Source organism: Brassica napus, chromosome A9 (assembly GCF_020379485.1).
Source record: "Brassica napus cultivar Da-Ae chromosome A9, Da-Ae, whole genome shotgun sequence".
In the NCBI taxonomy this organism is placed as follows: domain Eukaryota; kingdom Viridiplantae; phylum Streptophyta; class Magnoliopsida; order Brassicales; family Brassicaceae; genus Brassica; species Brassica napus.
This window is the reverse complement of record NC_063442.1, coordinates 6,303,826-6,314,809: the sequence shown is the minus strand read 5'-3', so window position 1 is coordinate 6,314,809 and position 10,984 is coordinate 6,303,826. Positions and strand designations below refer to the sequence as shown.

Here is a 10,984-nt window from a genome sequence, read left to right as displayed (position 1 = left end):
CTTGGTATGTTCGAAAGAAATTATCATCCATGAGAAGTTCATGATTCAAAGTTTGAATATTTATTACATCAGATTTTCTTATGTTACAAACTTACAAAAGATACATAGATCTGCTGAGTAAATACAATTTTTATTGATAATTCTTAAGCTGAAGCCAAGCATCTTACAAGGTTTTTTTTTTTTTTTTGCTCAGGTGAAGGAGGGTAGGTATCACTGAAGAATAGTTAGTTCTGTTGGGAGTTTTTTTTTTTTTACATATCCTAAAAATTTAGTAGGTTAACAATTGGGGTAAGATTCTGGAGCCATGGGCTTATACTCAAGAACTGGTCTTGTCCCCATTCTAATCCTTGTTTAGGTAATTGCAGCTCTGGTAATGGCAAGACTCCACATGGTAGCTTCAGTGATGAAGAAGACTCCTTCGTCTCTGCTTCTCTTTGTTTCTCTTCATGTCCTTGAAGCATGAAGTTGTTGTTTGCTTCTTGCATGGCTGATGCTTGAGGAAAAGGGAACGAAGTCGTCATCAAGTTTTCTTCTTTTCCAACGTAAGAAATGGTCTCCGAAGACGAGAGAGGAGAGTTTGGGCATGTTTGAGTCATCTTAGATTCCATCTCTGCTCTTTGCTCCAACACTTTAAGTGAAGTGGCTTTTCTGTATATCTTACACAGCACAACGTCCTGCGACCAAACAAGAACACAAGATGAGAAAAAGAGTTGTTTCTTGATAACAGAGCTTTTGTTTTTTTAAGGTACCTTTGGTAAGGTGCAATTGTCAGGCATACGGTACTCGTTCATGACCCAATCAGTCTTGCTTCCACCTGGTGCTCTACCTCTGTAGAACACAAGGGTCTTCTTGAGCCCAATCACACGTTTTGGCTCAGACAAGCTTATGATCTTACGGTCGGAACCAGTTGCTTTCCAATATCCTTTCTCAGTTGTCCTGCTTGGTCTCCCTCCGTTCCCATGCTTCCTTTCCCTTGGCACAAAGAAATACCATTCTCTCTCACCAATTTTCGATAAAACTGTGATCACAATTCAGATTTTTATTAATAAATAAGATTTTTATATGAATGAAGAAAGCAAGTATACTGGTACATACGTGGCAAGTCCCATGGATCATGGCGATAGATGTTGAGGAAACCAATGACTTCGACTTTGGAGAATTTCCCGTTAACCATGTTCTTGAGGTAGTAATCAGTAAGCTCCTCCTCGGTCGGGTGGAATCTGAAACCTGGAAGCTCAATCTCTCTTGACATAGCTCTCACTGTCTCTAAAGACGCTTACCGAAGTTTTGGTTGCTTTAAAAGCTTTGTAAGTGAAAAGGTTGTTGGTGATATCACTAATGGTGCAACGCTTATTTATATATAACACTAAGACCTTATGTGATGAGAGAGATTCTTTGTCTGATGAGGGCCATGGGGCTATGTTTTATTGGAGCAGACCAAGTCAAGAGGAAGATGTGGAGGCAGGATTTAACATATTAAATTTTGAAAGTCATGTTTGCAATTTTTTAATGTGTTGGTAGTTTCTTCTTAATGTCCATACTTTTAGACGTTTGTGATGTTTACTGAGAAAGAGAAAGGTCTTGATCAAAGTGAATGGAGCCCACGCGCTTTTATCGTAGAAAGGGTCTTGAGGTTTTGGACCAGAAGCTTTGGTGCCCCAAAAGAATCAGTGTATTTTGATCGTGGGACTTCCACCATTTAGTTTAATCTGAGGCTTGACTTTTGAAGTCTCCTCTAAAGACGGGAAGTCTTTTTCCTCTGTGGGACAGAACCTTGAACTTTATTATTTTTTCTTCTAAGTGCTAATTAACATAAACCAATATGACAAAAGCGCATTAAAGATGAATAAACTTTTTTTTCCTTTGATAATATAACTTTGTAAATTACATACTATTATTTTAAGGTAATATAAAGTGATATTCCATCCGTTTCAGAAAAATAGTATATATTTTAGTCTTAACTAACTGTTTTGGGTGTTTTTCATAGACTTCATTGTTTCGTTAGTTTTTCTATTCCGGTCTAATTATCCAGAACACCTCAAAAACTTACGGCTATGTGGTCAAGAAATTTTTGTTAAGTATCTAAAACAAAAGAAAAATGGAAGAATAGATAACTTGAAAAGTTCATGATCAAAGTTTCAACTGTCAAACACCTTACTACAAAATTGGATTTAATTTATTTTCTTTACTATGCATGTTTCAGTAAATGTACGTAAATTTCTATGGAGTACTAAATGAAGATGAAGGTCGACTTCAGAAATAAAAAAATATTTATCCAACCTTAATATAAGAACAAACCACAATAAATAGTCGTGAGCAGCAAGTAGTGCGGCTTGAGGAATGTATGTTAGTAGCATATAAAGGTTTCTCGGAAACTGCGGAAAAATCTTAGAGCATCCACAACCATAAATCCTTAAAAACAAATCCTTAACAACAACTTTTAGAATATTTTATTTTTTTCTTTTTTTTTCATCCGAATTTAAAAAAAAATAAAAAAATAAAAAGATTGGCCAATTGTGGGCTCCCACGCGGCGGTGGAGCCCGCGCACAGTGAAGAGGCTGTCAGAAAAGAAATCCTTAAATTAGGACTTCAAGAGATAATTGTACCACAAATTCTTAAATATTTGGGCCCTACATATTATTATAATAATTTATTGTTAAGGATTTATTGTTAAGGAGTTGTGGTTGTGGGTGCTCTTAGAAATGCCGACAAAGAACAGACAACGAAATTACACAAATATGAAGGTCCTAAGAAGTCCCTATCATATAGTACATCAAAAGTAAAAACAAACTTGTGTAAAGTGTAAAGTATGTAAACTGTAAGGAGGATTTTTTTGTAACATAAGTGACTGATGAATTGGATTGGGCCTTGGGGGACATTCTGATATCGGATTGGGTTTGGATAGAATACTTTGGGTATTAGATATTTTGGTCCTACAATTTTTTTATATCACTCACATGTTTTCTAATTATGGATCAGATATGTTGTGAACAATCAGTTCATAATTTCATATCTATATTATTAAAAGAGAAGTACCTATTAAAAAATATTCATAAGTTTTCTAATTTATTTACACTTCTATGTCACTGAGAATTAAATTAAACTACATATTTTAATCTTTGTCTTTTTCAGTTAAATTATGAGTTTTCCTTAATCAAATTTAAACTTAATGTCATTGAATGAACCTACATATTTTAATGTTTGTCTTTTTCAGTTAAATTCATGAATTTTTCTTAATCAAATTTAAACTTAATGTCATTAAATAAATATAAAAATATATCATATTTAGTGTAGCTTATTACGGACGAGTACGGTCCATTAATGAACTTGAATTTTATTTTTACGAAAACGTGAATCACTTGACGTATGTAATATTTAAAAAATATTAACTACAATATAACAAATGCATATAACCTTCCTATACTTTAGTTTGAAATGATCATGCTCAAGTTTTATATAGTCAACTTACATCATGTATAGATCGATGCACAATATTCAAACCACCTATAATTTTCGTTTTCTTTATAGGATGTATCAACCAACCAATCATCCTATTGATTTTCTAAGCTTTATAAAAAAAACAAATCAATAAAAAAAAACTCAAAATCTAATATCTTCTATTAATCAAAACATAATATCTTCAATGTCGTATCTTTAATGTACTTATTAAATATAGAAATTGTAATTATAATTACACTAATTATAAGAATATATTTGATTACAACTAATTGATCTATTACTTCGGTTATATATTTGCTTGCAGGATAGGAAACAATAAATTTAAAATTTGTAAGAATATAAAAATATAAAAATATAGAGATTCCAACCAACTGCCTATATTTGCGTATGATTTTCGCATAATAAGCTTCAAATTGAACATTAAAAAAGATAGAGAGATTTTTTTTAATCTTTTACCAACATAGAACTTAAACAAAATGAAGAGTTAAATCTAATTTTTTTTTGTTACACTTCCCGAAAAAAACGGTTACTCATGGGCTTTCATAATATGGTCTTTTAACATATTAATGTTATGAACATTTAATAATTATCTTAACGAAAAGATTACAAATAATTTATTATTAAAAAAATTATAAAATTATTTACAATTTGATGACTAAATCATCGCCCTTTTTTATATGTTAAATTTTTCATAGAAGTTTAAAAATCATTGTATTTTCTTTAAACATCTATAACTAATTTATAATCTTTTATACCATAATAAGTCATAATACAATATTTCTTCATATTTTACATTAATAACCATTGTTTTTATATATCGTCTACAATTTTCTAATTACGTCTGTTTGTTCTATTTTTTATATGATATCGAATATTCGTCATAAATAGATGGTTTAAGATGCCAAAAAATTATTTACTTGGTAAACATAATACATCAAATATTACAAATACATCATTTAGTTAAATATAATAAATAACCAAAAACCAAAAATTTATATCCGCGCTGGCGCGCGGATCAGGGTCTAGTGTTGTTTAAAGAACCAAAAATGTTTTTGATTAGATCTGGGTTTTTAATTCAAACGTGTTCAAAAATATTTAAAATAATAAAAATATTTAATTATCTAAAATAACTAAATTGTTGAAATTCTTATTTTAATTTTATATTTAAATTATAATATATATATATATATGTTAATATTTCTATATTTTGGTTATCCATTATTTTTTGTTCGTTTCAGGTTTGGATCCGATTCTTCATATCTAAATACTGATCAAATATTTATGTTGGATTGAAACCAATTTGATTCAATACCTTAAAATTCTGATCTGGATTGATCCGGTTAAGGATATTCGGATCCATATATTTTGCCTAGGGCTAAGATATATGTTACTGCAATGTATATTCCGTAGAGATGAGAAACCATTCAGTCTTAAAATAAAACTCGTTGCTTAACAAAAACTGTTGTATCACATTTGTTGAAAATTTATTACTAAGTGAGGATATATATATATATGTGTGTGTGTGTTTTCTGTTTTGGAATTAAACAACCAGAGAGGAGTGTAAAGTGAGAAAAAGAAAGCTAAATAACTCGTGTTATTATCTGACGTTGAAAAGCTAACTCGTGTTATTATCTTACGTTGAAAAGCAAGGGATAGATTACTCTATTAGTACTGCAGTTGAACTAATTAAATATTTTAGTACGTGGAAGGGAGTCTGCAGATAGATAAACAGAAAATATGTTAGGATGAAAACCATGACAAAGAAAAAAAAATTCAATTCGAAGTGCCATAATATTATTAATTACTGCAATTTTCTTCTGAGAATGATGAGCAAACTTTTTTAAAGATCACGCAGTTAATGCATCATGATAGTATGAATGATTTTTCAAAATGTATGGGAAGCTCATTTGTAAACAAATCAGCTAAATTATCACATGAACAGATATAATAGATGTCCACTTCTTTATTATTATTATTTTTTGGTACATACGAAAAAAAATCTTAGAAGGATATGTTTTGAAGGGATATGTTTTGTTCTGTCGTTTTTGATATCACCTTCTTTGATACTTTTGTCGGTTCCTTCTTACTAAGTACTTTGTTTGCTTTTTGTATGTGGCGAGTCATATACCTAAAACATGCACAGTCTCGTAAGATTCTTGAACCACTATAATTTCTGCATGATTACAAAAAGTCGCAGCAAGAGTTTGTTTTGAGGAAAGATATAAAATATAACTAAGGATGTTAATGTAAGGTAAACTAACTCAGTTCAGCCCAACCCACAAAAACACGACCCAGTTTATACCCAAACAAATTACTATTTTATTTGTTCTAAAAAAATTATGTACAATATTAAATATATTTTGTATGCATAATCAGATTATACGTTTTATATACCATTAAAAAGATAATTTTTATATCTATGCATAAATCAATAATTTTTTTAAATAATAATTGTATATATTAAATCAACCCTCGAAAGGGCATCAATGGTTTAAAAAATCTGGTACACTGAAAACATATGTCACTCTAGGTTACATGTGAGAAACAATACAATCAAACAAATTAGAGATTTTTCATTTTTGGAGGAAAAACTTATTTTCGAGTTTTGGCGGAAAACTATTTTTCTGATTTTGACAGGAAAACTCGTTTTAGCGGAAAACTCGTTAACGGTTTTGGCAGTAAAACTCGTTTTTGCGAAAAATTATTTGTTTCAGTTGTGACGAGAAAATTTGATTTGGCAGTTTTATTGGGAACACTCGTTTTTGTGGAAACTATCGTTTTGGCGGGAAAACTAGTTTTTCGGTTTTGGCTAGAAAACTCATTTTACAGTTTTTGGAAAAGAACACATTTTCCAGTTTATTTGGAAAAATCGTGTTTTCGGTTTTGGCGAGAATGCTCATTTTTCCGATTTTGGCGGAAAAACTTGTTTGTGGTTTTGACGAGAAAATTCATGTTACAATTGTGGTCGTAAAAACTTGTTTTGGTGGAAAATATATATTTCAGTTTTTGGCGGTAAACAGTTTAGTAGGAAAACTCATTTTTGCGGTTTTGGCGAGAAAACTCGTATTGTGATTTTTTACGGGAAAACTCATTTTTACGGTTTTAGCATAAACTCATTTTTGTTTTTGGTGGAAAAACTCATTTTTGGCGAAAAAACTCGTTTTCCAGTTTTTGGCGTGAAAATTTGTTTTTGTTGTTTTGACAGAAAAACTCGTTTTTGTGGTTATAGCTGAAAAACTTATTGTCAAGCAAATGATGAGTATTGAATTTATTGGTGAAAAATATTAATTTTATATAATTGAAAAACTATGGGTACACCAATACCCATTTGTATTTATCCATCGTAAATATGGATTTTAAAATTTATACCCATGTTCGATCCCGTTAATTTTAGATGCGTAAAATTATCCATGTTAACATCATATCTTTGACCATTGTGTCAGAGGTCCCCAATCCTTTGATGGGACCAAAAACTAATACTAGACATTGTGGTTTCAGATCAGGATGGATTATGGGCTTGGTTCCCAAACCTCGTGGTATTTAGAAAAAAAAGCCTCTATATGTTCTTCATCAACAAGTATAAGAGTGATTAACCTTAGTATCCGTTGAATCTCCAAGGGGTCTTAAACTCTAAAAATTCATACAAAGGAATGATATTTCTCGCGGATGATTTTCATCATGCTGAGACGGTAAAATACTTTCATAGATATTAGCAATAAGCAGACATTTGAGCGTCATTTAGTAAAGCCTAACACGAAAATGATAGTAAGATAAAAAAAGATAAAGCAAACTGACAAGAACTACAATGTGTGTTCAGGGAATGTTGCCAAAACGAGCGAAGTTGATTGATGTAAGAATAGTAGGGGATGCAAAGGTAAAGCAGTTTATAGACGACTAAAAAAGTAAACGATCCAATCGGACCCGACCCGGCCTTTTACGGGTGGAACTAGACCGCCATGCTCACATGGATAAGCGTTTTAGGAAGGTTCGTTCTCTTCTCATAAAACGCTGCCGTTTTGGGTGGAATCAATATGTTTAATTTCCTTGTTAAGTGGATCCGGTTTCGGGATCAGATCGAACCCGAAAACTCCATAGAAAGATCTCTACTGTTTCCGCAAAGAAGAGAAGAGAGACTCCGTTGATGGCTACCACCGTCGTCCTCGATGCTGACGGTTTCGATGAAGAGAGAAGCCTCGACATGTTACCAGCGGCTCTCCTGGAGACAATCATGACGAAGCTCGACGTGGCCTCTCTCTGCTCGTTGGCCTCCACTTGCAAAACACTCAAAAGCTGCGTCTCTCGTGTCCTCACTTTCACTCCCAACTTCCACCTCTTCGTAAGTCCCCTCTCCCTCTCCCTCCTTCAACTTATATTATATGAGTAAAGATTATGTTAAATTGACTTTAGAATTTAATTTTTATAGAATGTTTCACTGTCAATGGAAACGGTTAGACCGTTGTTGTTTCCGAATCAGCAACTCTCTAGCCTTAAGCTTGACTGTGGACGCCTTGGGAACTCAGCCATTGACGTGCTGGCACGTCCTTCCCTTAGGGAGATCTCTCTTCACAACTGCCGCGATTTTAGTGGAGATCTCATCTCTGAAATCGGAAAGAAATGCAAGGATCTAAGGTCTCTGTGTGTGTTGTTTATTGATGCATCTTCTTTATCAAAAATCTTTTCATTCTTCTGACGAATTGGTCATCCTTGCTAGGCTACTCTGTTTGGGCTCTGTAGCAGAGAAAGTTGGTCGAACAGTTAGTCGCGGTGCTCTTGAAGATTTGCTGAACGGTTGCTCTCATTTAGAGGTTTGTAATAATGCCTTTGTCTCTCTTTGCCCTCCTGGAGGTAGCCTATTGGTGAACCACGTGTCTTTCTTTATTGTTTATCGTTCTGTTAATCTGTTTTTTCTCACATCCGTCACAACCGTTATAAAGAATATTTCTTGAAGTTAATTATATCTCTAGCGTTGTGTAATGGAATCATGTTGTTTTGGCAGGTCTTAGCACTTATGTTTGACCTCTCATTATACCTACGTCCTGATGACGGCCGCATTTTCGGATTGGCCTCTGATAAACTCACCCATCTTGAGCTTGGACACATCTCCTCAAGGATGATGACTCAGCTACTAACATCAACTGGGCAAGACAGCGGCGGCCGCGCGCTCCAAAACGTCCAGCAGCTGCGCCTCTCTGTTGATTGTATCACCGACGCTGTTGTCAAGGCAATATCTAATTCTCTTTCGTCGTTGATTGATCTGGACCTGAGAGACGCGCCTCTCGAGGATCCGAGGCAACTGTCAGACCTCACGGACTTCGGCCTCCAGGAGATCAACCAAAACGGCAAGCTGAAGCGCCTCTCTCTGATCCGTAGCCAGGAGTTTCACTCTGCTTACTTCCGCCGAGTTAGCGACCAAGGGATGCTGTTTCTTGCTGGCAAATGCTTGGGGATGGAGAGCATTTGTCTCGGCGGGTTCTGCCGGGTGACGGACGCTGGTTTCAAGACCATCCTCCACTCTTGCGCTAGCCTCTCCAAGTTTAGCGTATACCACGGACCTAAACTGACCGATCTTGTTTTCCACGATGTCTTAGCGACTGCTCTCTCGCTCAGCCACGTCAGCCTGAGGAGGTGCCATCTTCTCACGGATCACGCTGTTCGAAACCTCGCGTCGAATCTGAAGCTGGAGAGTCTTGATTTGAGAGGGTGCAGAAACATAAGGGATGAAGCCTTGCAAGCCATCTCGCATCTACGGAAACTAAAGGTTTTGCTTCTTGATGGCACTGATGTGAGTGACATTGGGCTTTCTTACCTTAAAGAAGGAGTTTGGGATTCTCTGGTTTCTCTATCCGTCAGGGGATGCAGAAACTTAACTGACAAGTTCATGACCACTCTGTTTGATGGATCCTCGAAGCTAGCGCTCCGCGAGCTCGACGTGTCCAATCTTCCTAACCTGACTGATGCTGCCGTTTTCGCTCTGGCGAAATCCGGAGCTCCGATCACAAAGCTCCAGCTGAGAGAATGCAGACTGATAGGCGATCCCTCGGTCATGGCTCTTGCGTCTACACGGGTGTACGAAGACGAGTGTCCTGGGAGCAGCTTGTGTCTGTTGGATCTTTATGACTGCGGCGGCATAACTCAGCTCTCGTTCAAATGGCTGAAGAAACCGTTCTTCCCGAGGCTCAAATGGTTAGGGATCACTGGGAGTGTGAACAGAGATATTGTAGATGCTTTGGCGAGCAGACGACCGCATTTGAAGGTCTCTTGCCGCGGAGAAGAGCTTGGAATTGATGGGGAAGACGACTGGGACTCTGCTGATATACAGCAGCACATGGAAGCGGAGGAAGATCAGCTTGAGCAGTGGATTCTTGGAGATGAAGGTGATGTTGAGATGGAGGATGCAGAAGACGAGAGTGATGATGAAGGAAGTGAAGAAGAAGAAGAAGAATGATAATACTGAAACTATAAGTTTATAATAGGTACGCAATCTTGTATTCTTATAAGCTATATGTTTAACACCAATTCTCTTCATATTTAGCCACTTGCTTGTAGTATTTTTTTTCTTAATTATTTTTGTTGTGCTAATCACCGCATCTCTCTTAAACTTTTGTATTGTTTATTTGAATAAAGATATCTAGTGAAAGTGGTGTTGTTCTGTTAAAACTTAAAAGTTTAGAGATGGGTTAATTAAAATGAATTCATTGTAGTGTAAATGAATTCATCCACCAGTTTATACCACTATAAGCGCAGAGGCCGTCAAGTGTAAAAGGCCAGAGAGAAGAATTAGCAGTTGGCTCGTAAAGTGTTGAAGGAATAAGGGACGTGGCTGAGCTAATATAATATCTGGAGCACGTGTACTGTTGGGTCACACAAGAAAAATGTATTATGGATACACATACACATGGACTGTTGGGATCACGTAGGTCAGCCGGCTAGGCGGCGATTACATGTGCAACGGCCGACAACCATGGCGATTCGACCATAATCGACCATTAACTCGGAAATTTTGAAGAAACTTCGTTTTGTTATGATTTACGTTAAAAATCACGGTTTTTGTTAAATCTACGAAGATTGGAAAGAATAGAGCCAAAAATGATTCAAAACTTAGAAATAAATGTGAGAGAAAAAATAGAGGCGGTTGTTTAAAAATCGCAGGTCAAGATTATTTTATAATTAAAAATTTGTCATTTCATTAGAAGTAGGACCGGGTAAAAACCTCGAATCCAAAGAAACTTGTCGAATCCGAAAAATCCTATTTGAAAAAATTGTGTCGAATCAGAATGGAAATTAGTTAAATATTTGAACGGATTTAAAATTTTGGTATTTAGAGAATCATAACTAAATTCAATATGAACTGAAGTGTTTCGGATTACCCAAATGTATCCGAGAAATATATACTTAAAATATTACTATTTTTTAGATTTAATATATAAAAATATCTAAATATAGAAGATATTTTAAAATTGTTCAAAATATTTGAAAATATATACAAATAGTCAAAAGTAACTGTTTAAAATATCTAAACAAAAC

At 34.9% G+C, this 10,984-nt stretch overlaps 2 protein-coding genes across 2 annotated transcripts; one reads left to right on the top strand and one right to left on the bottom strand.

Annotated features, from left to right (window-relative positions):
- Positions 1 to 41: 41 nt before the first annotated feature.
- Positions 42 to 1,495, bottom strand: LOC106360752 (NAC domain-containing protein 6-like). Its single transcript, XM_013800406.3, has 3 exons — positions 1,096 to 1,495; positions 750 to 1,018; positions 42 to 674 (listed from the first exon to the last, which is right to left on the bottom strand). The coding sequence occupies exons 1-3, from the start codon at positions 1,250 to 1,252 to the stop codon at positions 261 to 263; spliced, it is 840 nt and encodes a 279-aa protein (XP_013655860.1). The 5' UTR covers positions 1,253 to 1,495; the 3' UTR covers positions 42 to 260.
- A 5,880-nt stretch (positions 1,496 to 7,375) lies between these two features.
- LOC106360749 (F-box/LRR-repeat protein 10) lies at positions 7,376 to 10,094 on the top strand. Its single transcript, XM_048739611.1, has 4 exons — positions 7,376 to 7,796; positions 7,884 to 8,089; positions 8,172 to 8,265; positions 8,457 to 10,094. Exons 1-4 carry the CDS (start codon positions 7,602 to 7,604, stop codon positions 9,903 to 9,905), a joined length of 1,944 nt encoding a protein of 647 aa, XP_048595568.1. The 5' UTR covers positions 7,376 to 7,601; the 3' UTR covers positions 9,906 to 10,094.
- Positions 10,095 to 10,984: the final 890 nt, after the last annotated feature.